General features: G+C 43.8%; 1 protein-coding gene across 25 annotated transcripts in view; it reads left to right on the forward strand.

Annotated features, from left to right (window-relative positions):
- Window positions 1-26,964, forward strand: part of KALRN (kalirin RhoGEF kinase) — a 708,823-nt gene that overhangs the window by 94,790 nt on the left and 587,069 nt on the right. For 2 of the 25 annotated variants that reach the window (XM_023260242.2, XM_023260244.2), the window contains exon 1: window positions 5,061-9,869. The exons of 20 other annotated variants lie outside the window; for them this stretch is intronic. In XM_023260242.2, the coding sequence (XP_023116010.1) occupies window positions 9,803-9,869 (67 nt within the window). In that variant the 5' untranslated portion in view covers window positions 5,061-9,802. Of the gene's footprint in view, window positions 1-5,060; window positions 9,870-26,964 lie in introns of those variants that run through there. 3 more of the 25 variants (XM_019839863.3, XM_019839865.3, XM_019839867.3) reach the window with 2 other exon arrangements.

Below are 26,964 nucleotides of genomic sequence, written 5' to 3' on the forward strand. Positions count from 1 at the left end.
TTTTACCCCCCTTTTTTTAATCAAAAGCAAGGGAATACTAACTATATTGTTCTATGCTTTGCATTTTGAACCTAAAAAATACTTCTGGAAGATCTTTTCATATCAATTTACAGAAAGCCTTGTCATTGTTTACCAATGGCTGCGTAGTATTCCATTGTGTGGGTATACCACACATAGTTCATTGAGCTTTTAAGATTTTTTTGCTTCTGCCTGCCTAAAGGAATATTGAAAACTATATACCACCCCACACACATTTAAGATGACATTAAACATTTTTTAACCACACATTTAAATGGTTGCAAATCATGTATTTTCTAGCATATTGTATATAGGCTTTTAATATATATACATATATACACACATACATATGTATATATTTAATATGAAATTTGTTGTCAAATTGGTTTCCATACAACACCCAGTGCTCATCCCAACAGGTGCCCTCCTCAATGGGCTTTTAATATATTTTATTCAAACTTTTGGAGCTGCAAATTTAAGGATTAGAAAAGGCAGCTCTTTTTGTCAAAGCGTGCAACTAAATCAGACATATTTACTTCCTGTCAGAGAAAATCTGACTTCTTTTTATTTTCTTTCTTTTTTTTTTTTACTTAAAAATTTTTTATTTTTATTTTTTTCACCATTTTATTTAATTTGTTTTTTAAAATTTACATCCAAGTTAGCATATAGTGCAATAATGATTTCAGGAGTAGATTTCTTAATGCCCCTTACCCATTAGCCCATCCCCCTCCCTCAACCCCTCCAGTAACTCTCTGTTCTCCATATTTAAGAGTGTCTTATGTTTTGTCCCCCTCCCTGTTTTTATATTATTTTTGCTTCCCTTCCCTTATGTTCATCTGTTTTGTCTCTTTAAGTCCTCATATGAGTGAAGAAATCTGACTTCTTTTTAAAAATGGAAGCAAGCATGTTAATTAGACACCCTCTGTGACAACCCTGTCTTCAGGATTCTAATTCCAAGATAGGTAGATAGGTAGATAAAAAAGATACAGTCCTGAGACTAGCCATACTCTTGTCTTGTAGATGAAATAAGGTACAATCCTTTTCAGTGCTTCCTTGGTGATTTCATCCAATCTTGTGGCTTTAATTGTTCTCCATTCACCAATGACTTCATTTTCATTTTATCTATTACACTCTGACAGGCCACCCCCAGTGTTAGTGGCTTAGGACAACAATTTGTTGTTTCTCATGATTATGAGGGTTGATGATGCAGTTCTTCTGTTTTACGTAGTGTCTGCCTGGGTGCTCGGAGGGCTGGAAGCTCCCCGGCTGGCCACACTCACACAGCGGCAGTCGGTGTGGGTTCGGCTGGGACCAGCTGCAGTTCTCGTCCCAGGTCTTTGCTTCTCTTTCATGTGGCCTTTCCATGTGGCTTGTGCTTCTCACCATGTGGCAGCTGGACTCCAAGAACAGTTTTATTTATTTTTGACTCCATCATCTTAAGAGGTCTTTTAAAAAGTTAGGTGATATAGTCCAAAGGTCAAAATTCAAAAGTTGGGAAAAGATATACAGTGAAAAGTATTCCTTTCACTGGTATTTTCCAGCCCTTATTTTTCTTAATTGATTTGTATATACATACAGAGATTTAAAAAAATGCCTATATAAGCCAACATATTGAGTTTTGTGTCTTGCTTAGGAAAACCTTCCCACCCTAAGGCTATAAAAACTTTTCTTCTTCTTTTTTAAAGGTTTATTTATTTTTGAGAGAGAGCTTGCGAGTATGGGGAGACAGGGAGAGAGGGGGACAGAGTATCCGAAGTTGGCTCCACGCTGACGGCACTGAGCCCGATAAGAGGCTCGAACTCATAAACCATGAGATCATGACACAGGCTAAAGTCGGACACTCAACCGACTGAGCCACTCAGGTAACCCTAAAACCTTTTCTTCTTGAAGTTGTATAGTTTGTTCTTCTTCATGGGCATTTTTAAGTAGGCTTTCCTGTGTACATGCTATAAGACCAGGGTGATGGGCTTTTAGGGAAGCCACATGGTTGAAGGACCTGGAAACTCCAGCAGGGAGCTCCATAAAGTTTCTCACCTCCTCAGTGCTGAGGGTCACCCACATGATTCATGTGGGCATAGTCAAAGGATTTTTGATAATTGAATCTTTCTTGGAACTTTCTTTTTTTTAAATTGTTTTTAAATGTTTATTTTTGACAGAGAAAGAGACAGAGCATGAGGTGGGGGCAGGGGGAGAGAGAGAGGGAGACATAGAATCTGAAGCAGGCTCCAGGCTCTGAGCTGTCAGCGCAGAGCCCAATGCGGGGCTCAAACTCGTGAACCACAAGATCATGACCTAAGCGGAACTCAGATGCCCAACTGACTGAGCCACCCAGGTGCCGCTTTCTTGGAACTTTCTAACCTGTCTTAGAGCAGGGGGAAAAAGCCAGATGAATTGGGCAGTTGGGCAAGTAAGCTCTAGGAATCTGCCTCTGCCTGGCAGGTAGAGAAGCTGGGGGATTTGGTGTTGTGACTTTTCCCTAACTCAGGACTTCATAAGGGACATTGGCTTAGAGTTGTCCTCAATGGCAAAACTGACACTGTTTTTTACTGGTTTATCTGTCCACTTAGGCTGTATGTAGTGAGAATTTCATACACGGATATGAGTGTTTTTCTATTGTAGAGAATGCACTAACTTTATTAAGCACCTACCATATATTAGGTATAGTGCTTCATATTTTGAATGTTATTTTGTTTTTTCCTCACGAAGGTCATTCCAATTTTATAACATCATCCTTATCTTCATCCAAAAGATGAAGAAACATAGATATACAGAAGTGATTTGTCTCAAATTACTCAGCTAGAAAAAGGGATTTGAAATTTGGGATTTGAATGCAAAGCTCAGGTCCTTTCCCAACACTAGAAGGTTTCAAATTAGCAGTATAAGCAGATTAGAAAGAGATTATTTATAGATTTACAGGAATTAGTTATTTTTGAGAACCATAAGCAGAATTCATTTGCTAAAAAGTAAAGTGATGATGGCAACTGATTCTTTTCTTTTTGAAAATAAAAGCCAAGGAAGTGTGTAGCTCCTATGGTTATCCATCCTTGGGGTGTGTGTGTGTGTGGGGGAGGGGTAAGGGTATTCATGTGAGTCAAATATTCTGATGTGATAGTGGATTACCCTATGAAACACTCACAGAAAAAAACCCATTAGAAAATAGAAAAAAATGTTTAGTTCTAGATACATTCTAACCAAAATTTAATATTTCCTTAATGGGACAATGGGCTCTTTTTGATCCTGTTTAACTTCACATTCATTATTATCAACCCCAGTCATTATAGCCTGGTGCCTATTTAGCCTGATTTTATTGGGGGGTTGAGGGGCGGGGGACTATTTGGAAAAGTTCGTGTAGGAGATGGTGAAGGCATGGGATGAAACCAGGAGAGAGAAGGGAGAGAATTCTCCTCAGTGGGGCTCCCTGTGGGCTGGGTGAGGTGTGAGGTTTCTGCTGTGGTGACTGACAACTTAGGTTTTCCTGATTCTGTGTTGATGAACTGTGAGAATTAAGAGACGAGAGAAATGGTTAAGAAAAACCTCACCAGGGTGAATGGACCCCAAGATTGAGGTGGCCTTTAGTTTTTTGAGTCATACCACCTCTCTCGATGGGTGAAGAAACTGTTCTTAGCGGAGGTAAGATGGAGGCACCACCATATTGGCTGTGGGAAACAGGAGATAATAAAGAACCCTCTGGATTGATTACCTAGGCCTCTTGGGTTGGGTTCTGAGGTGTTCTCTCCAACTATTGATTAGCTTTTCTTTTTTGTCTTCAAGGAAAACTACTTTATAATGTAGGTGCTGTAGAGAAGGCAACCTACCAGGTAGTCATGTTCTGAGTAGGATATGGGAGGTCATGGGAGTGAGTTAAGGAGAACAGTGGAGGCACCAGCTCCTGTGAGTTGTCTTCATCAAGATGGCCTAACAGGCTAATATCTATGAGACTTAGGGAAGACAGTCTTGGATCCTCCTCCTTGCCTCCAGTGTGCATCCCCACCTCTGCTTATCTAAGGCCTGGACTTCCATGCCCTTCCTTTTTTTTTCTTTAACAATGGAATAAATTTGGGGCACCTGGGTGGCTCAGTCAGTTGAGAGGCTGTCTTCAGCTCAGGACATGATCTCATGGTTTGTGAGTTTGAGCCCTGCATCGGGCTCTCTGCTGTCAGTACAGAGCCCACTTCAGATTCTCTGTCTTCCTCTCTCCCTGCCCCTCCCCCACTTTCTCTCTTTCAAATAAATAAACATTAAAAAAACTTTAACAATGGAATAAATTTACTTGTCATTCCAGATCATAATTGGTACAAATTAAGCTCTTTGTCATCAGAACATGTACATATACAAAAATCCCCAAAATAAAATGTTAATTTAGCATCTCCCATGATGGCAGAAATACACCATGTTATTTTTTTCCATTTCCTTTTTAAAAATTAAGATATGATTGGCATATAACATTATATTAGTTTTAGGTATATAACATAGGGATTCAATATTTGTATATATTGCAAAATGATCACCATGATAAATCTAGTTAACATCATTCACCGTATATAGTTACATTTTTTTTTCTTGTGATGAGAACTTTTAAGATCCACTCTTAACAACTTTCATAATATGCAATACAGTATTATTAACTATAGTCACTGTGCTGTACATTACATCCCTGTGACTTATTTATTTTATTACTAGAAATTTGTACCTTTTGACCGCCTTCACCCATTTGCCCTCTCCCCTACTTTCTGACAAACACCAGTCTGTTCTCTGTATCTATGAACTTGCATCCCCCCGACCCCTTCCTTTGAAGCAATATCTTTTGCCAAAATGTAAATACTTCCCAAGGGCCTAAATGTAAAGATCTCATCATAAAGACCTTACAGGGGATGAGATTATCATGATACTCTTCACCTACCCGGGATGGGAAAGCTTTGAAGAGGTAGAGAAAGATGGGATGAGTCTGGCTCTTGGGGCATGGGGTGGGGGGAGGGCTTTGGGGATGGTGTGCTGTGGTTGGATATTCAGGGCAACATGGGGTTCTGTTGACTGGTGGGGGTAGGGGAAGTATAAATACTCAGAGCAAGGTAAGGGAGTTCCTCCATTAAACAGTTTGGTTTAGAACCTCGTGTGGTGAAATGTTGTGTGCAGTCTTCATGAGCTGGGGGCTCCCCAGCCAACGGATACTTAAAGATCTCAGCAGAGGTTGGAGGTGAGCAAGGATGAAAGCGACACAAAAGCCAGGGCAAGCAGGCTAATTAGCTTCTGCCTTTCCCTCCTGCTGCCTGGCCTGATATTTGAGGTGACATTTAAAGTTATTGTACAGATGTGCGGTGGAGCCAAGGCAGAACGAATGCTTTCTGGAGCCTGCGGAGAGAGATGAGACTGATGATTTCCCAGCCTTCTGGCTAGCAGCATCTCAACACCTCCGTTTGGGTCCCTCTAATGGACCTTGGGAGGTAGGACATTCTTTTACCATCCAGGACACTCTAGTCTGCTTTGAGACTCAGAAACTCCCTGCCTACTGGACTCTTACGGTATATGGGGAGGTGGGTACACTCTAGAATTCAACCAGAAGAGTTAAATGAAGTCAGTGCCTTGTGTAAGAGAGGAGAGCTGGGGACAGAATCATCTGGGGAGCTTGTTAAATATGCAGGCCTCTGGGAGTGAGGCCTAGTTATCTGCATGGATAACAAACCCTCTAAGGTGATTCTGCTGCCCATTAAACTTTGAGAACCTCTGAGGTAGAGAATGAATGGGGTTAGCTGGAAAAGGCCTCTTGGGAGAGGTGGACTTGAATTTCAGTGTGATAGGTGATACTTGTCATAGGTGCTGTCTTCAGGTGTGGACCTAAGGAGCCTGTTCACCTGGGGACACCAGGCTCTCACAGGAGAGACTGGGGTGGCGGTGGGGGGTCCTTCCCATCCCATAGATGGTGTTGCTGAGAATGTGCTGCCACAGGCTCACTTCAACACTTGGGTGCTAATCGCCAAGGGGACAGAAGTGGTGTGGGAGGTGGCTGGGGATGGTGTCTGCTGGAGTGTTTGATTCATGTTGCAACTGAAGCACAGCTTGCAGGGCAAAATGGCAGCCTGATGGAGCTCACTTCCTGGGGCATGGTGGGGGGAAGAACAGCATGTCGACGGATTGTCTCCACTCTGGTATGCTACCATATGACCTCTTGTGTGGCCTCCACTTGTCTGAAAGCCCCGTGTGTCCAAGGAGCTGGCCAGTGCTGCTGTGGGATTGGTGGTCATTGTCCCAGGAGATGAGTGGGAAAGATTTGGGACATGATTGGTTCTCTCCTCCCTCTGTGCTGTTTGCCTTCTGCTCCATACACTGTGCTGGCTTTATCTGATCGGGAACACAGTGTTTTCATGTTGGGGCGGGTGGAGAGAGGGAGAAAGAACAGTGCCAAGTTAAGAAGAAGGATCAGTGAAGAGAAGGCATCATATCTATGATGTGACATTGAGTAACCAGTGATCCTCCAGATGGGCATCAGTCCTCTGGAATGGACAGGCTGTTTGCTGGACTGAAGATGCTACTTGTCCCTGGAGAATATGTCCCTGTAGCCAGGTGGGTGGGCTGGAGGGCCCATGCCAATGGGAATGGCCATGCTTGTTTTGATCATGAGGAAAGAAGGAGCCACTGAGGAAGCATTGTTTAAGACAAAACAACAGCAACAAAAGTTAATAAAGCTCTGTCCTGGCCAATACCCTGTCCTTTCTAATTGCACTGCAGCTAAATGGAAACTCTCAGAGTTTCTTGGAACATTTTATTCAACTTCTGGAGGTGCTGCATTTACACTAAGGCTTATGAGGCTCTGTGGGGGTTGGAGAAATGAGCAGTGGTGGGCCAGCGAGCTCTAAGGAGCCCAGCTTGATAGGTTAGAGCTGATTTTAGTAAAATTCCTGGCTGAATGGGTTCATCCTGGGCCTAACCCAACAGGTGATGCTTATGTTTCTAGGTTCATAGTTGTGTGGGGAGGTGTTTACACCCATATTGTTCTTTAACAGATTTATTCCTTTTCTCTTTTTGAGGCTTTATTTATTCCCTTTCTCTTTTTTTAATTCTTTTCTCTTTTTTGAGGCTGTGTGGAATTGCCCTTGATTACTGGAGGGAGGGGAACAGGGCCAGCTGCTTTCTTCTAGCCCAAGTGGGACATGGAATAGAGTACTCTTGTTCACACCGTTCCACACAGTCAATGGAACTGTCTTGCCACAGCCCATCTCTGTCTAGGTTTCCTGCATGGTGGGAGAGCCATGTGTGCCCCTCTCCCACCTCCCACCCTCCATTTCGGATTTCTCCCAAGTTGTGTTCTGGAAAGCCCCCTTTGGCATTCTTCTTAGGAGACGCTCTCCCTTGGCAGCCACAGCCAGGAGCTAAAGAGAAAGGTGAAAGGCCATTAATGAGGCCTGCTTGCCTCAGCCTGTGCCCATGGTATGTCAGCTGTATCCCTGAGGGACATCCTGGTGGGAAGTAGCCATGTTTCCCCAGTCCCTGCTCTACTGTGAGGGCTTCCATGGCTCTGGGAAAGATGTCACAGTTCCTCGGGGAACATTCCAGAGCCCTAGAAACTCTCTTTGGGAGGACACAGATGGTACATATCTCTTTCTCAGCCCAGCTACCTACTAGGCATTTGACTCTAAGCAAGTTATTTAACCTCTTGGAATGTGGGTTTTCTCTTCAGTAGACCGGGGAAAATGATCCCTGTCCTACAGACCTTGTGGGGCTGTTCAGAGCCCCAAAGTAGATGATGGATATGAAAGTACTTTGTGAGCCAAAAAAGTACTGGCTACACCTGAATGATGGATTTTATTGTTTGGGAAGGAAGGGGGAGCCTCCGGGGTCAGTGCACTGCTGTCTGGAGAGAGGAGGGGCTTGCATTCTTGTGTTAACTACAGGCTGGAGTCTTGTCCATTTAAGGTAATAACAAAATAATACTATTGGAGCCAGAGAGGTGGCTTCCAGGCAGTCTGTCTGCTCAGTCCCACTACTGCCCTTTCAGAAGGAACCACGATGCAGGGTGGTGCTGGTGCAGGGGCCAGGGGGTGGGGAGGTTGTGTCTGCGCTCACTTTCTCGTCTCCCTCCTAGCTCTTATCCCCACCCTCCCCCAGCCTCTGCCTCAGTCTGAGTTCTGTCAGGATCTTTGGCCTGTCTCAGCTCAGGGGCCTAAAGCTCCCAGAAAGGGAGGACTGAGGGAGGATTGCTCCCACCGGCTGCCCAATGAAGAACAGGAGGCCTGGGAAGCTAACATTTCTGTTAGGACAGTGAGAAGGCATTGCTGGTTTGGCTGAAGCTGACACAAAAGCTGTGATGGGTGTGCACAGGGCTGCCAGGTACTTTTTAGGCTTAGAGGACAGAGTGGTCGCAGAAGCTAGAGTCCCCTTGGGTTTCACTTCTGTGAGCAGAACTCCCAGTCACTAGGGGTGCAGCCTCACTGCATGGGTGGCCAGTCCACTATAAAATGGGCTCCCAGCAGGGCAGGCATGGGGAGCCCCATCATCTTCCTACAGGCTTTAGGCAGTGCCCACGAACTGAGGTGCCATAGTGCATTCCTCTCCTTGCCATGAGAATGAAATTGTGTGGCATTCCCAGACTCACTTGCCTGTTCATTTATTCAGTAAGTAAATACTAGAGCACTTGTAAAGTTCAAGGCACTATGTGAAGTACATTGGGGGACACAACGATGATTACGAAGCAGTTCCTATGTTCGTGGAGTTTACGATCAAGTAAGGCAGCAGAGTCCTAGACAAGGAGAACGTGAAATGGAATATAAAGGGGAAGACCAGAGACGGCTGCCCAGTATGCGGTAGTTGAGTTAGACATTGGGAAAATCAGAGGAAGCCATGCTGTTGGCAGGAAGAGCAGGAGCAAAGGCAGGGAGGTAGGAAACCGTGGAATGTATGGACATGTGGGTGCGAAGGAGAGGGGTTGAGAGGTCAGGAGGATGAATGCGTGAGCACTGCTCTCCATTGAGTGCTATACCAGAAATGGCACATTCTTCCTTTCCTGGGAACCTCACAATGTTTCTGTGGGGCAGATGCTTTTCTCTCCAGTTTACAAGGAGGGAGCTGGGGCTAAGGGAGTTGAAGAAACTTGGTTGAAGCCAGGCAACTATTAAGTGGTAGCAGGATTTGAACCCATGACTGTGTGACTCCAGAGCCTGTGCTATCTCCATGATAACAGGATCCACAAATGGACATAGGGAGTAAGGAGCTGTGGCCTTTTTCTGCTCATGTGGGTCTAGCATTCTTGGACAGGAGTGTCTCTGGTCCCTGTGGAGTGAGGCAGTGAGACTCTGGGTCTTCTGGGCAGGCCTTGGAATCCTGGATGGCTGAGCTCCTGGCTTCCCACCCCAGTCCTATTAAGGGAGCCACTGGCCTCTGTCGTGAGAGGCAGGGAAAGCCAGAATGTTGAGGTATTCTGGAATGAAATTTAAGACATGACCTAGAATGTGGATTTTCATTCCCAAGACCACCTCTAACCTCGCCTCTTTGTGACAGCTCTCCCTGCCTCCCCCCGCCCCGCCCCCCACATCTCTGACCTCCTCTTGGGCCCCTGCAGACTAGGTCTGCACAAGGCGGCGGTGTTCTGCACTTGTTCCTTTGTTGCTGTGAAACGGCTCCGGCACAGTCAGCCTCTGTGTGGGAGGACTGGTGGCTGTCTTCACAGGCAGGCATTTGCTCAGAGCAGGCTGCGTGTGAGCCCAGCATCAAGTAATTCCGGCCTCCTCGAGTCGGAGGTGGTGGGATGAGGCTCTGCTGAGGGACTGGCTGTGAAGGATGAGTTCAGGGTGGGATGACGGACCGCTTCTGGGACCAGTGGTATCTCTGGTATCTCCGTCTGCTCCGGCTGCTGGATCGAGGTATTCCTGAGTGTGTGTGTGTGTGTGTGTGTGTGTGTGTGTGTGTGTGTGCGTGCGCGAAAGAGAGAGAGAGGCAGAAACATGCACATGGAAAGACACAGAGTGCGGGGAGCAGGGAGCAAAAAGAGAGAACAGGGAATGAAACAGGGGAGTAGCCAACCCATGGAAAGTAAAGACAGGCTGTTTTTCTTGGGACATTTGTGACCCAGCTGGGAATTGGGATCACAGTGCCATTTGGGGAGCATCTGTATATCAGCATCTCATTTCTTGCTTTTTTTTTTTTTTTTTTTTTTTTTTTAAATCAAGCTCCATACTATAGTCAAAGACAAGTGTTGCAGGGCTTTTGATAGATCACTTTGAGAAGCCATGTAACAAGGAGAATGGTCCCTGCATCAAGAAGCTGGAAACAAACAGATGTAGGCTCAGATCTCAGCTCTGCCACTTACCAGCTCTGTGACCTTAGGCTGATTCATGTGACTTTTCTCAGCTTGTTTCCCCATCTGTAAAATGGGCTTGGTAAAGACCCATTTGCTAGGGTTGTTGGGGAATTATTATTTAATTTATACCTATAAAACACATAACATAATGTCTGGTACACAATAGGTACTTTGTAAGTGTTCATTTCCTCTTTACATGCCTTTCAGCATCATGGAGCTATATAGCACCTGTGCTGAGGACAGCTCCTTTTGTGGATTATGTGTAGATAGAGCCGGTTCAGAATTTGCAGTCAGTGGAACGAGAAGGGAAAGTCCGTTTTATTCCTCAGGTTAATCTGACCTTAATACATTTCACCCTCACATATTAATGTGTTTTAAATCTCTTGATAATGTGATGCAAATTCAGATACTCTGCTGTAAGGGAAAGCCACTACTAACTTGGTTGAGTAATTTTAAAAATATTGAGTGCTATTTTTAAAAGCTTTGGCTCCTTTAAGAGGTTTTGGCAAGAATGAGATCAAACCCCTGATGGAAAAGATGGTCTTGGGGAAGCCCTGCTGTATACCCAAGGTGTATTCATCTCCATTGGGAACATTCTTAGGTATGCCAGGAGGTCAGTTATAAGGCAGAAGCAGAAAGCTGCACAGAGCAGGTGAACCAGGGCTCTTATCAGGGAGAAATCAAAGATGGAGGACACATGTGAAAAGCAGTCTCTCCCTGGCACTGAGAAACAGGCCAGTGGGAGCCCAGACTGGAGAGGAGATGAGAGTGTTAGGAGAGCCAGAACTTCTTACAGGTGGAGGTCATAGACTGGGGGACAGGGAAGAAGATCATAAGTGTGAATCCCCCTTACCTGTGTGATCTCAGGCAAGTTACTTAAACTCTCTGTGCCTCCTTTCCTTCCTTATAAACAGGGTGATGATGGTAATAATAGCACTAACCTAGAGGGTTGCTGTAAGGGTTGAGTGAGAAACTACAAGTGAAATACTTTACCCCAGTGCTTGGCATGAAGAAAGTGACCTGTAAATGTTAGTTTTTATTACCAGGACAGTTAATTCTCACTCTCCTACAAACATCCTGGGAAAAACAGGAGCAGGTGGTATGGAATAACCAGGAGCTGAGAAAAGTCTAAGAATTATTAGAAGCTTAGAGACAATTTATACTTATGTGAATTAAAACAAATTCAAACTAACATATGATACTAATTAGAAGAAGAGATTAGATGTTAGTGTATAAGGTATAATAATAATTTATTTTATTTTTTGAAAATTCTTGAATCCATAAATTGTAAACTTAGATTCAAGTTATGGCTTCATTACTTTCCAAGTGCCCTTGAATAAATGGTTTACTCTCAAATGGAACCTCAGTTTGTTAATTGAAAACTGGGAATATTATACCAATACTTATATTATAGAATTTGGGGGAAATTTATTGTTAGTGCATGTAAAAGTATCAGTCATTCGGGGTGTCTGGGTGGCTCTTGATTTGGGGTCAGGTCATGATCTCATAGCTGTGGGATCAAGCCCCACATTGGGATCTATGCTGAGCATGGAGCCTGCTTGAGATTCTCTCTCTTTCTGTCTCTGCGCCTCTCCCCTTCTCTCGTGCATGCTCACTCTCTCTCAAAATAAATAAATAAGTAAACATTAAAAAAAAGAAAAAAGTGTCAAACATTCTTGAAATGCCAGGTTAATACATTTATGGATTTGTGGATTAACCTGTGCCCCTGGATAGCAAAAGTTGGTTGCCAGAATTGTGTGTTCTTCCATGAATGTTTTGTCATCATGTATGGCTGTAGGTGAAAGTTTATGGTCTTTCATAAACAGTGTCTCTAGGGTTTTCTTCACTATGAGGCTTTAAATTAGCCCTTCCTGTGAAGGGTATTTTATTTCTAGGCTTCTGGGGTTGAATGTTAAGTTGCCCAGTTCTGGTTAGTGGGTGTCCTAGTACTATACGTGTACGTGTGTGCACCCTCACATCTGTATTCAAGCAGAAGTTTTGGATAGAGAGCACCTCTCTAGCAGCTAATGTTACCTAACATTGTCTAGACAATGGCATGATTTCAAGTGGCGTGCTAGATTGAGATAACTCATGGGAAATGCTCAGTAAATATTTGTTGAATGGATGGATGGATGAATGATGAACCCCGTCCTCCCGGGTGGTGAACAAAGTTCTCTTAGATCTCTTCTTAGTGTATCAGAATTTAGCTCCCTTCATCTGTTTTAGGATTTCATGTCATTTCACCCTCATTATTGTCATGCCTCATGTCATCTTGAAAGTAACAGGCCTCAAGAAAGTGAGGAGAGGATAAGAAATGAGAAGAAGGGGGGAAATGATGAGCTTAGCCCAGGAAATTGAAATAATCGACAAGCTGTGTGCCGCCTGAGTCATTCTCTTGGCTGTGACTGGGGGATACAGGAATCTGTGATTTGACACATCTAGGAAAGGGGAGGAAACAGAACACATTGTGGAGCGGAAATAAACTTTACTGAGAAATGACAGTGATTGCTTGGTGATTGCAGATGAACCTTTTGTCTCCCCCATCATTTAAAAAAAGTTAAGGGTGAGGATTTTAAATAATAAAAGGGATTGTTTTTTAGGGCTTGTAGTTAACTATGTGTAAGGATATTTTTAGTCTATATGTAAGGACCTATATGATAGTGAACTACCAACTGGCTCAGACATGGTTATTTTGATGATTTATTTTGTTAATAGCAGACGCAGTTTTTATGGTGTTTGTTACTGGGTGTTGGTCAATTCTGCTGACTGTTCTGTGCTTACAGACAGTGACTGAGGAGATGGTTCCTGTGGTAGGTAGGGCTGCTCATGGAAAGAAAGGAGCTCATGCAGATAAGAAACACGAGTAGTGTATAAGAGAAGAGAAATAACATCACTTTTTGTGGTTGTTGAGTTTTGGCATGTCCTTGGGGACCTGACATGCGAAGTGGGGGTTTACATTTCTTTGTTTACGCGTAATCATGTTGGAGTGAAAGAGGAAGAGAGGGAAGACTGGTGGCTCCTTCTTCATAGGGCATTGGGCAGTGTTTCCACCGTATGGAATGTCTACCACTGGTTGTCGTGAGATGATTTTAGGTGATTTACAGATGTTGCTGGAGGGTCTTTTGCTGGTCACTGCCTGGTGCTGTTCAAGAGACATTCTGTTCTGCCTGGTGTCTGTTTCTGGTGTGCTGTCCCCTGTCCCCACCCCCACTTCATCCAAGCAGGCCCTCTTCAGCCCCACTCATCTCTCAGATCGCCCCTCACTTCCAGCAGCCCCGCTTGGGTCTCATACTCTGCCCTGCCTTCATCTCTGACCTCAGCTTCTCTGCTTCCACAACCTCTCTCTCTCCTTAGGGCTTCTTCTTTTTTTCTTTTTTCTTTTTTCTTTTTTTAATGTTTATTTATTTTTGAGACAGAGAGAGAGAGACAGAGTACGAGCCGGGGAGGGGCAGAGAGAGAGAGGGGGACACAGAATCTGAAGCAGGCTCCAGGCTCTGAGCTGTCAACACAGAGCCTGACACAGGGCTCAAACCCACGAGCCATGAGATCATGACCTGAGCTGAAGTTGGACACTTAACCAACTGAGCCACCCAGGCACCCCTCTCCCTAGGGCTTCTTTAAGGGCACGGCCTCCTATAGGCACTTGCTACCTGTAACCCCATTCTCTGGCATTCTTCTGTTAGTCTCCAACCTATCTCCAAGCTTCCTATTTTCCTCACCCCATGCCTGTGCCAGCTTTGCCCCGTATCCTGGGTCTTCTGTCTTTCCCTGCCTCCTAACTTGAGTGCTTTTCCCTCTCAGGAGCAACTGTCTTTTCTTCTTTTGCCCCTGCCTTTTTATGTCACCTTGCCATTATCCTCAGTACAGTAGTTTCTTTTTAAAATAAATTTAAGTAAAATGGAATTGATTTAAAACACTATTGAGGAAATAACTGTAGGAGGTAATGGATATGGTTAAATGATGTCAGAAGTACATAAGTGACTGATGTGTGGAAAACTTAAGTGATATATTGAATTTACAACATAGTTTTTAGACTGCTAATTTCTTGGTGTTTTGTCCATATTCTTGTAGGTACCACACAGTACTTTGGCTTCTGGACCAGAAACCAACTGATTCTTACCCCTGGATATACATGAGAATCACCCAGGAGCTGTTAGAGAGTGCAGTGTCCAGTTCCTTTCTTCCCACCACCACCCGCAGCCAATTAAGTGAGACTTGCTGGAGCTGGACATGGCATTTTTAAGGGCTCTGCAGGTGATTCTGATGGTAGCCAGGCTTGAGGGCTGCTCATTGCCATCCTGTAACATGGATGCCAGAGAGGAAAGGCAAAAATGCCTCTTTAGCAAAATAACAAAATAAATGACAAAATCAGCCACTATATGAGAATAGTAAACACAGGAGTAAGCATAGGAATGCACTAAGGAGTAAAATTTAAAAGAACATAATCTTTTGGGTATAATTCATGCAATTTTCTTCAAAAACTGCAACTGCAACCATTTTCTATCACTACCTAGCTAAACCTTGACTTTCCTTATTTCTAGGAACAAAATTTTTCTTGTGTGCAGGATGTTGTCTGGCCCCAGCTTGCTTTGGGGTTTTTGCTGTCTCTTCTGGCTGCCTAAGGCTTTGGAGATTGGGATGGCAGTTTATCACTGCAGATGTCAAGCCCCTTTCATTCCTTCTTAGTATAGCTCCCAACAGCTGGGCCCTGCCCAGAATTCGAGAAACAAAAATCCCTTTCTCCTTTCTGATAGATGGGCAGTGAGGAGAGTAACTTTCCTTAAGCCTTCACAGTGTTGGGCTGAGTTCAGCCAAGAATCTGTGTTTCTCACCAAAGTTCACCTCTTCCTGTGCAGCTGTTCTCTCTTGCCTCAACCTTCACATCTCCTAAATGTCCTAATCCAAGGATTGACTCTGCCCAGGTGCAGTCAGTACAGGGTCAAGAGGCAGCTAGATGGCTGTGTCTCTCAGGCATCCTGGTTGTAGATCTCATCCTTCCCATGCCTATAGCCCTCTTCCTGGCCTTGGTTTCCCATCACTGAAGATGGCCTGTCTGTGGTCTGCTTGCTGCTCAGTAATCTGCCCAGCTCTGGTCCCTGACTGGGTCAGGCTTGGTGTCTCTGCTTAGTCCATCTGCTTGTGGCCAGTCCCTATTGCCATGGATAGTAGGATACCCAGGTGATCCTGGACGAATGGATACCCATTTTGTTTTGGCTTGTCCTGCTTTTGTTAACTGTTGCATATGTGTGCCCAGCTTGACGTATGTCTTCTTTGTGCCAACCTTTATGACTTGTTCCTTCCCTCCTATGGGCTGTGGGAAAAAGGAGAAAAGCACACAGCATGTGTATGAAAAGTGTTGGATGGCTTCCTGCACTAGGGATTTTCCAATTAGAGGAATTTAGGTTTTAATCACCTTCCCGTTTGAGCTGAATATTCCTATGTATACATAAAGAAGTTACTTTAACTTAGCTTTTTAAGTTACAAATATGTATCTCTTATAGTTATTTATTTATTTTTTAATGTTTTATTTATTTTTGAGACACAGAGAGACAGAGCATGAGCAGGGGAGGGGCAGAGAGAGAGCAAGACACAGAATCCGAAGCAGGCTCCAGGCTCTGAGCTGTCAGCACAGAGCCTGACGCGGGGCTCGAACTCACGAACTGTGAGATATGACCTGAGCCGAAGTTGGACACTCAACTGACTGAGCCATCCAGGTGCCCCTCTCTTATAGTTATTTAATTGGCTTTTGGCATAAGATCACTTTTCTAAAGGGACCAAGTGTCTTGTCCAATAAATAGTTTGAGCACAGCACCACTGGAAACACCATCCCAGACAATTCTTTGTTGCTCCGCTCCAGAATCTGCCCAGAAAGCTCCGTATTTTCCTGTGCTTCCACTAGAAATGCCCCAAGCGTCTCCTTCTTATAGTTAATTCACACCCTTCCCCTTCTAAACCTTGAAACTCACATGTCTTCCGAAAAGGCTCCCCTAATTAGTCATACCTGGTTCTGTTTGGAGGCAGGTGGGCACTTAGGTGTCCATAATTAGGCGTTCCATGATACACAATGGGCTCCTGTGGGTAGTAATAGGCCATGTCTCACGGGGTTGTTGTGAGCGCTGAAGGAGTTAAAATGTGTGGCAGTGCCTGAGCTGAAGAAGTGCTTGGTAGGTGCATGCTGTCCTCCCAGATTTGTGCTGCTGTTATGAGCTTAGTTACTTCTGGGTGAGTGCGTTTGTGGGGGGTCCTTTCCCCTCCCTGAGAGTGGATGTTCTCTGAGTTTAGGTCCTTGTCCCACTATCCCTTTGTATTCTCACCCAGACACCTAGTTCAGGGTTGTTTCCAATAAATCACTTTGGCTAACAGAGTACCTGAACTCTCCAGGGAACAAAGAAAAGATACTGATTATCATGGCATTGTTAAGGAGAAAAAAAGAGAACTGTAATGATTTGACAATTCTAATGTCTTATATGTGTGGGTCCTCATTATGTATCTTTGAGATAGATTACTTTAGTCCCCATTTCCCAGATAGAAAATAGGCTTACAGAGGTTAGGTACTTTGCTAAAGCCACAGAGCTGCTATCCAGGACCCCTGACTCCCATCTGGGCTGAGTTCTCTCTATATGTGCTATGGTACAGGTGGGTGGGGAGACACTCACTTTTCCTCCAGCACACATGTTAAACTGGAGATCCTGTCCACCTCCCTTGTCAGCACATATAGAGTATATCACTGGGATGTCTTGTCTGTGGTGTGAGATCACTAGACAAGATATATCTAGGCCAAGTCCTGGGGGAAGGACACCGATAGCTGTCCTGTGAGGTGCAGGTGTGGTGTTTCCATCCAGTGAGGTGGAGGTTACCGTGATGTGAGAACAGCAAAGCAGCACTTTTCTGGGTGTGGCATGGCCTCCCAGGGCCTGTTCTTCTCTTGTGACATATTCAGTGATTGCTGATAGCCAAGGGGTTGTGAGGTTGCTGTGTCCCTGGATGGTCAGAACACCAGCTGGATTCTCAACATAAGTGAAGAGTTTACCCTTCACCTTGCAGATGGAGGCAGTTTGTTATCAAAGAAATGGCCAAAGCAATAAATACTGTTGGTGTTATTGCTGGCAATAGTAATCATATCTACTAAGGGTCTACGCATAGCAGGGAGCATTTGGGGATAATAAGTAGGCTTCCTGCCCTCAGAGAGCTTACAATTCAAACTCCTGAAAGACCACGATCTATCAGTAATTTCTGCGAGTCTCTGTTGACCCCTCTATCAGATGATGGATTACTAGAAGGTAGATACCTTCTAGTCGTAAGGTTCCATGCTTCTATGTGGACAGTACTTGCAATACCTGCAAAATAATATACCTGCAGTACCTAAGTATATCTACATGGTGCTGTCAGGTATTATTTCATAAGAGGGAGAAATAGTCTGAATGAAAGAAGAAATGTTTGCTCATTCAGTGAATGTCTTCTGAGGGCCTACTATATGCTGTGCCCAATTAAGGCTCTGGGAATACAGTGCTGAAGAAGACAGTATTCTTGTATTCATAAGACTTTATAGTCTAGTGGGGGAAGTAGACAGTAACAAATACTACAGTGACAGGTAGGATTAATAGGACAACACTGAGTTAAGCTTCAGTGGTACTTAACTAAGAGGATGGAAGTCAGAGAGTACAGACTTCCTGGATTGTGTGTGTGGTAAGAGTTAAGTTTAGAGAGATAGGTTGGGGCTGCCTTGTGAAGATTCTTGCTTGCATGTCAGGTTAAAGGCAGATGATGGCAGGGTAGTAGCATTTAATTTAAAAATGCACTGTACAATTTCTGCATGCCAGGCAGTAGGGAATGTAGGTACTGGGAATATGGTACCAGTGCCAGGTGCTGGAAATATGAAGAAGTATAACATGATATAACATAATGCCCAGCATCTTCAGGTTTATGTTTCTAGAGAAGTTAGGGTAGCAGATGCATGATTTTGATTTATTGGCCTAAAAGTGATCATGAAATTGATATTAGCTCAGGGAAGACAGTATAGGGGGAAATGTGATTAGTGTCGACTGATCTTGGAAAGTGTGGACATGGGGAGACAGGATCCAAGTGAGGAGAATATTCCCAAGGGTAGGAGGAGAGCCAGGACACAATAAATTCATGGGAGTAGAGGAGAAGGGACAGTTAGGGATCCCCATTTGCAGGGAAGTTGGGCAACTTTGAGGGGTTTGGTGACAGAAGGCTTTGGTGACTACTCACAGCTTTGTTTCAGCAGCCTTGGTGAGGAGAAACCAGATTGCAGTGGGAGGAGATGGTAAAGATGAGGCAGCGGCCGGCACATATTGTTTATTTGAGAACCATGTCAGAAAATGCAAGGTAAAAAATAGGTTGGTGAGACATTAAGGTCAAATGATGGTTTTGTTAAGGAAGGGAGGCCTGACTGTATTTGAGGATGGGGTGGGGCCAATGACAGAGAGAGGTTTGAAAATGATATACAGAAATGGATTTATTAATCCATTCAATAAATATTCATTGAGTACTGCCTATGTTCTGGGCCTGTGCTATTTTCTGGGGATACAGCATGAATAAGGCATGAAGTCTTCATGAAGTTTACATTCTAGTGAGTGAGACGGATAATACACAAGTCCAGCAACAGTTGAATTTATAATAAGAGCTTGTGATAAGTGCTGTAAAGTGCAGCAGTGACCTGGAGGAGGTAGGAATGGGCTGAAGCAAGAGTACAGATGGAAGTGGTAGACCGGAGGAGGGGAATGCTTCCTCTGTTGGAAAGAGGGTAGAAGGAGGTGCTTAGAAAGCTATTTTTAAGTAGAAAGAAGAAAAAAAAAGAGGAAATGCAGTTCAGGTGGCCTTGATATTCTTAGCAGAAGAGTAAGAAATGTTATGGGCTGAGACTGGAGAGATGGGCTAGGTCAAGACCTTGGATAGGCTCTCACCTGCTTCATTCAGTCCAACAACCCTGCGATGTAGGCGGTGTTATTCTCATTGTATCGATGAGATAGCTGAGGGGACTCAGAAAGGATCTATAATTAGAAAGTACAGGGGTGAGGTGGTGGGGAGGTCTATCACCTGTAAATTCTGCCATTGAATGGTTTAGGGGAAACGATAAATGAGTGGAGAATCATAAGCCTGCCAGTGAAATTGAGAGATCAGTCCCTCCTCCCTCCTCTGATACAAAACCCTATGCTGGGCCCTGTGGGAAACTCTTGGAGAGGAGATGACACCTGTGCATGGAATGCATTAAAGACATAAATCAAGCCATCAGCATGTATTTATGAATATTTGGATTTTTGAAGATTTGGGTACAGCAAGGGAAAAGGGCATTCCGGGTAAGAGAAAATGCAGTGCAAACGCTCTAGTGATTCAGAGGAAAGGTGTAATCAGAGAAGGCTGGAGCTTTATCAGATAAAAAGTGAATTTACTGGTTCAAGAGGTGGTATTGGGCCAAACAAGATCAGTGGTGAGAAGAGGTTTTGGTTTCTCACTCTCTTTACCTCCATAATTGTACCCTCAGCAAAAGAACAGACAGAGTTGGAAGAGATCTCTCATTTAAGAGATGAGGAAACTGAGCCTGAAGAGAGGATTTCAGTTCCTGCAGCCATGCAGTTAGTTATTGGCTGAGCCTGCATATGAAAGCAGGACACAAAAACTCCTAGAGAGCCCTCTTTTCATTATATTCCCTGTGGTTTCAACCTCCAATCCTCCCCCCTTTAATAAGCTCAGCATCCCTGATGTAGTCATTGTATGTGGAAGAATGGGCAGGATGGAGAATTCATGGGTTTGAGGGGTGTCTAGATTGGATCCAGCATCTTAAGACTCCAGGCAAAATTTCTAAGAGCCCCCAAACAGGTTGTATTTCTTTCTCCATCCTCCCTTGTTATTATCATGAAAAATAAGCCAAGTGGAGTTGGAAGTGGTACCTCCTGGCTCTCCTGGTCTATTGCAGTAGTGAGTTCTAAAGAACCCAGCCCAGAGCAAAGGCAGAGGAGTGTCTTTCTTATAAACTCAGGCTAGGAGGAAGAATTGGCATGGGGCTTTTAATCTACATTCATGCCAAATGAAATCTGTTAGATGGGATAATGAGCTCCATATTTTATGGACTATTTTAAGCCTGTCTCAAAATAAAGTACAGGACTAGGGGTGGAGGAAGGACGTAAGTCTTGGAGACAAAATGCCATGGCTTACTCATCAGTGTTTTCATTTTAATGATCCCAACCCCAGTACAAGTCCCTCAGTGACACTGTAATGGAAACCACATTCTTTTTTTCTGCTGGAAGTTTCAGGATGAACACAGCCAAATGCTTCAAGGCATAATTAAGGTTATAAACTCTCATCCCCGGTAAAACACAGACCTTTCACCCCAGGGGGCTCAGTTAGAGACAGTGTGGTTTGAAAGCAGTGGAAATTATAGAGACATTTCTTCTGCCAATCTCTAGCCCACCACAGCTTCTTTTCTGGGCCTTCCCTCTCTGTTCCTCCCCCCTCCTTTCCCCCTTAACCGCTGCCTCATCCCTGGGAAGGAATAAACCAACACATAAATAAATAAGAACACTGGTATTGACTCTTTCCCTGCCACAGGGAGAGAATCTCAGACAGCTGCTGCTGTGTTTGTAGAAGGCTGGACAGGACTGGCAGAGGCAGTCCATGTGTAGCAGGAAGGGCAGCTGGGGGACCCTGCCAGTAGATGTGGGGTACCGGAAAGAGGGAGGTGCATGTGTCATGAGTAGGTATGGGAGGAGGTGGAGAATGTTCTGCACAGTACAGGCTGGAAAATATACCTCATAGGAAGGTCTTGAGGAAATGAGAGAACAAGGTCGTCCCTTCTATGTTCGGACATGATGGGTTAAGAGCTGTCTTTGTTTGCATATCCTTTGCCTTGACCAACTTTCTGAATTTGCAGAGATCAAAGTTAAGAAACTTGGCATGGCTAACTCGATTATGTGGGCATATTTTCCCCCTCTCTTAACCACATCTTGAACACCTGGAATATATAAGATAGTGGGAACCCTTAGTGCATGTATATAAATTCTTTCTCTGGCCAATTTCAGTCCAGTCTTATCCACACAGGGAAGGATCTAGTTAACATAAGGAATAAGGAAAGGACTAGAATATTTGCCTCCCGCATCTCCCCACCACTGGCTGCCTTGGTCCCATACTCTGCCCTTGAAGGTAGTGACTCTAGGATAGATCATGATGAGATCCAGCTAGATACTCTGCTTGGTTCCTTAGAGGTCATATCACTGCTTCATTTCTCTTCTCACTAACCTCATCACAAAAAGGCAAGTAGTTATGTCCATAATATCACCTTCAGGAAGATGCATTAAATGAGGGCATTGTCAACTCATCTATTTAACAAGTATTAAATACTTCTCTGAACCTTACCTTCCTCATTTGAAGAATTAGGGTAATACCTATCTGTGGTAGTCACAAGTATTCACTAATATTTACAGTTTTCCACCTTATGAGCACACAGTAAGATTGCACTTCCCTATAGCTTCGGCCATGTGACTTTTTTTTTTAGCCAATGAAACGTGAGCAATCAGGTGTTTCATTTCCAAATGGAAGTTTTAAAAGCCCCTTACTATTTACTTCATTCTACTTCACTGATTGTAGAAGCTAGCTAGGATAAAGTCTCTAACATCATGGGACTGTGAATGACTATGAGCATAGCCCTCTGTTGAACCATGTTGAACTTGTAGTACAAACAAGAAATAATCATCTTTTCTGCTAAGCTACTGAGATTTCACAGTGGTTTGTATCCAGTCTACCATGCCTGTATTGACTGATACATACTGCCTTGTAAGGCTTTGTGAGGAATTACAGAAAATAGAAATCTATATGCAATGCTTGCCACATGGTCAGTATTCAGTAAATGGTGGATACATTATTCTCACTATGAATATCATTTAGGATGCAGGGAATTGAACCCAAACTCAAAATAGCCTAAACAATAAATACGTCTGCCCTTCTCTTCTTGCTTCTTCTCCTGCTTAACAAGAAGTTCAGAAGGTGGGCTGTTAAATAAAAGGCTCAGTGGGGCGCCTGGGTGGCTCAGTCGGTTGGGCTGCCGACTTCGGCTCAGGTCATGATCTCGAGATCCATGAGTTAGAGCCCTGCGTCGGGCTCTGTGCTGACAGCTCAGAGCCTGGAGCCTGTTTCAGATTCTGTGTCTCCCTCTCTCTGACCCTCCCCCGTTCATGCTCTGTCTCTCTGTGTCTCAAAAATAAATAAACGTTAAAAAAAAAAAAAGGCTCAGTATCATCACCAGATTCTCTCTTATTTAGTCAGCTTGGGTTCATTAGATTTCTTACAGGAAATCTGTAGATTGTTGCATTTCATCACTGTTGGGAAAATTCTCAGTGATTATCTCTGTTCTTTCTCTTCTCTCTTTTTGGGATACCAATTGATTAAAATAGAATTTTCTTGAATTTGAATCAATTTTGAAATTGATTGAAGTTGAAATTTCTCACTATATCTTCTATATTTATTATTGTTACTTCTATATTTTTCGTTTTTTATCTCACCTTGGTGCATCCTAGATAGTTTCCTCTGGTTTCTTTTCCAGTTTATTAATTCTCTAGCCAACTAAGTCTAATCTGTAATTAAATTTGTTTTTTGACTTCTTAATTTCAAGTATTGTATTTTTCAGTGCGAGAATCCCTATTTAATTATTTTTCAAATAACTTTTTTTGAAGTTTTCAGTTCAATGAAAAACCTTTAAAATCTTGTCTTTTGTTTCCCTGAACATAGCAAACATATTTGCTTTATAGTCTCTAGTTGGATAATTCCAATATCTGGAGTCTTTGTGGTCTGTTTCTGTAGTCTTGCTGTTTGTGATGGTTCTTGCTTCTGGTGTCTTTTTTCCTTGTATTATCTTTGATTGTGTCCTGGTCATTATTTTTGAAAAATATTTTATGATAATAATTTGAAGCCTAGAATTGTAATTTCCTCCTATAATGATAATTTTTCTTTTGCCAGACATCTATAGATACTATCAGTGCAATTCTACCTTAATCCAATCTTTGAATGCTTGGGGATCCTTGGACCCAGATTATAGGTAGCTGTGTTTCAAGTTTCCATGAAAGCTGGTGTGTTTCTAGGTTACCTTTCCCTTAATGGTGAAGCCTTTTCTCTGGGTAAAAGCCCAGCTTAGAGTGGAATGTTATTTATCAGAGTCCCTTCCTTGAGAAGGCCTAGAATTTTGATTTTTGCTCCCCCTGCCCATCCTGGCTGTCAAAGGAACAGTTTAGTTTTGCCACAGTTTCTTGCAGATTGGCAAATATTCTGAGAGCAAAAGCTCCTTTGTGTTTTGGACCAATCTCTGGATTCTCCCCTTCTCCTAGGTTTTGGTCTAGTACTTCTTTGTTATTTTTCTTAGTTCTTTAATGCCTTTAAGAAGATTGAAAAAGTCCACAATTGCCATTAGTGGGAGGGTTGATCCTAATTGCCTTGCCTGCCATTAAAAGAATGGAGATCCCCAGGACCCCAATTTTTTCCATCGTTCCATTCCTTATAGTCCCAAGATGGCTGCCAAAATGCCATGTGTCACATGGAGAAGTGACAACTGAAAAAGCCTAGTTTTCATGCATGTATGCACATAGGTCTTTTTTAAGAGCAAGAAAACCTATCCCAGATATCCCTTGGGAGACCTTTTCTCATGGCTCAAAGGACATAATTTCCCCACCAATTCCTAAACAAGTCACTGGAAAGGGGATATAATTTTCATGATTGGTATAACTTAATTAACATTTACCCTGTGGGGCTGGGAGCATCTCTTTTTCTCCTAAGGCTCTTGGATGCTGATTCTTGAACAAAATCTAGGTTCTGTAAGCAAGGAAGAAAAGGGTAAATTCCTACTCAGGAGGCAACCAACTGTATCAATCACACTCTGTGCTCAGCTAGAGTTAAGGATTAAGACATTTAGACATGTTTCTTGCCCTAATTGGGGGTCTACATGCTCTGAATGATGCAGAAAAATGCAGAGCCAAATTCTAATGAAAAGGATTCAGAAGTACTGGGGGCATGTCCCATAAAAACACATTTTGTAACTTAAGAAAAAAAATTGAGATAGCCTGTGATCAAAATGTAATAAATGTATTTAATGAAAAATATTAAAAAATAAAATTCTATAGTAGAAAGAATGGCCTTATTGCATAAAAACTAATATATCTGATGGAGTCATATGGCTCCACTGGGTGAGCTGGGTCCTTGCAAATATTCCTGGAAGAAGAAGGATCATAGTAAGGTTTAAGAATCCTCACAGACCTTGGGAACACGAGCATCACTTCCCCAGCAGGGCTGGAAGGCTGTCCTTGCTATAATACATGCCCTTGTTACCTAGGAACAGGGTTGGAGGGCACAGGTGTGAGGTATGAGGGTACCAAAGATAGCCTTTCCTGAGGGCTGGCTTGCTCTCTGTATTTGAAAAACCAGATGTCTCTACATCCTCTCTTTAGTTATAAGAGGCTCCATAGGGAGGGACATTTATCCCCCTGCTCCCAACTGGACCCTCCATAGTTTCCACCTGAGAAGAGGAGGTCCAGTTTCTGAATCAATACCTTCTACAGGTTCAGGATCCATCTCTCCTTTCTCTCTTTTCCATATGCCATGTCTATAGCTTTGACCTCATGTTAGATGTTCCCCTTATCAGTCCATCACTTGCTGAAGGTTGCTAGCTCTTGGAAATCCCTCAAAGAAGATACTCAAAGAAGATGTGCCAAGTAGGTTGAAAGTGTGCATGGAGTGATATTTTTGGTCATGGGGAGATGAATACAGCTAGTTTGGGGAGGTGGTTTCATGTGGGGTGAAATTAAGTTGAAAGTACACCTACATGTAGCTTCTGTCCCCTTTTATCACCTCCACACTATTTATCCTTAAACTCTATCAGTTAAAGCTATTGATTTGCCTGACGAGGCTCCTTTAAAAACCAAAGCAAACCTAAAACTTAATAAAGCTTGGAAGTTTCAAGCACAATGGTAGGCTTATTTTACTGACGGACTGACTTTTTAGGCAGCGTGATGAGGCTTTGAAATCAAAATGGCCAGGGTTACCTCACACCACTCATTGCTGTATAATGTTAGGCACTTCTATAAGCCTCCATTTCCTCATTTGTAAGATGCTGACAATATCAATATTTACCTCATAGGGTTATTGTATGGGTGAAGTGGTGTCAAGCATGTAAAAAGCCCAATAAATGTTAGCTGTTAATTATTGACTGAAATCTAACTTTTGGATGAGGAGACCATGGTGGAATGGTCAGGGTTGGGGGGGCGGTCTAAGGCCTGGAAGCTTAGGGGGGCAGGTTTCAATAAGCTGAGAAAGAATGTGCCATAAGTGCTGGGTACTGGGGCTTTGAGAGGAGGCGACTGAAAGTTGGATGTGAAGGAGGGAACCAAAGACCAACCTCCACTTGCCTTGAAGTTTGGCCCCAGGCCTTGGGAAGAAACTTCAGCCTCAGGCTGCCCTCTGCACCTTTGACTGGGATGTGTTTCCAGAAGGAGCAGAGTCATCCATCAGTAGCTCCTTTTAAGGCCTTCTCCCTTACCTGGAGGCTACATGCCAGGCCTCTGAGCTGTGCTACCTCCATGGGGGCCTTCACCATGCTGCCTCCTGCTGGCTCAGTCCACCAGCTCAAGGTGCTTTGTGCTTTGCTGGAGTTCCTTCTCCATAAAGTAGATTAAGGGCTGGAATGACCCAGCCCAGAATAACGGACACACTAATTGGCAGTCATTAGAGGTCCTCAGCATTGATAAATCTTCAGGCCCTGGGCAGTATCTGCTGAAATCCATTTTTATCGACCACTTCAGGAGAGAAGGATTCAAGAGCCAGGGCAAATAAATGCCTGTCTAGATGCTAAGAGGGAGGGGCTGAGGCAACTGGTCCTCAGAGGTGCCGGATGGGTAGAGTAGGCCGTGGGGAGAGGTATTGAAAGAAAGAGGAAGGCAGAGGAAGGGCTTTGCTTTTTAACTAGGAAAGGTAGTAGTAGTTAGCACTTTTTGAGGACCTCAAACAGAGGCTGTGAGGGATGAGGCCTGAAGCAGCAGATTGGGAGTGAGGTTATATCAGAGGCAAAGGAACATAGCTTCAGTTTACTAAACTTCAGTTTAGTGAACATACTGTGGCCACTGTTGGCGCTGGACATGTCCTGGCCATTTCATCAGAGTCAAGCAGCCTGTTGGTCCTGTTTGTATGATGGCTTTGAATGGGAGGAAGGGGAAAATGGGTTTTGGAGAGACCAGGTGTTCTCTTTCCCAGATGTTTATCTCCAGCCAACCCCAAGCCTGTGGGATGGCATCTGAACCCTCAGGAAAGGAGTGCTGTGCAGAAGTTGAAGGAACTCTTCTCATGAGGACTCTGTGTGGCATACAGGTACAGAGGATGCCACCTTGTGAACACAGAGTGGGGAAGAAGGGCTTAGCTTCCATCAGGGCTTCATCCTGGGGTAGTGGCAACTCTGGGGGCGCTCAGGTGGTTTGGCACTTGGAGTGCTAAGGATTTGAGAGCTCTGGAACAGCACTTTGGGTCAGAAGCTGGTACCCTCAGAGAATAGCACCTTATGCATCTTTTAGCAGCGGTGGGCGGCCAGAGCAGAAGAGGAAAGACATGGAAGATGTGGCCAGTGGAATGCTCAATGAGCACAGGTGAGCACAGGCTCCTGGACATCATGG

The sequence above is a fragment of the Felis catus genome, chromosome C2 (genome assembly GCF_018350175.1).
Source record: "Felis catus isolate Fca126 chromosome C2, F.catus_Fca126_mat1.0, whole genome shotgun sequence".
NCBI classification, from domain to species: Eukaryota; Metazoa; Chordata; class Mammalia; order Carnivora; family Felidae; genus Felis; species Felis catus.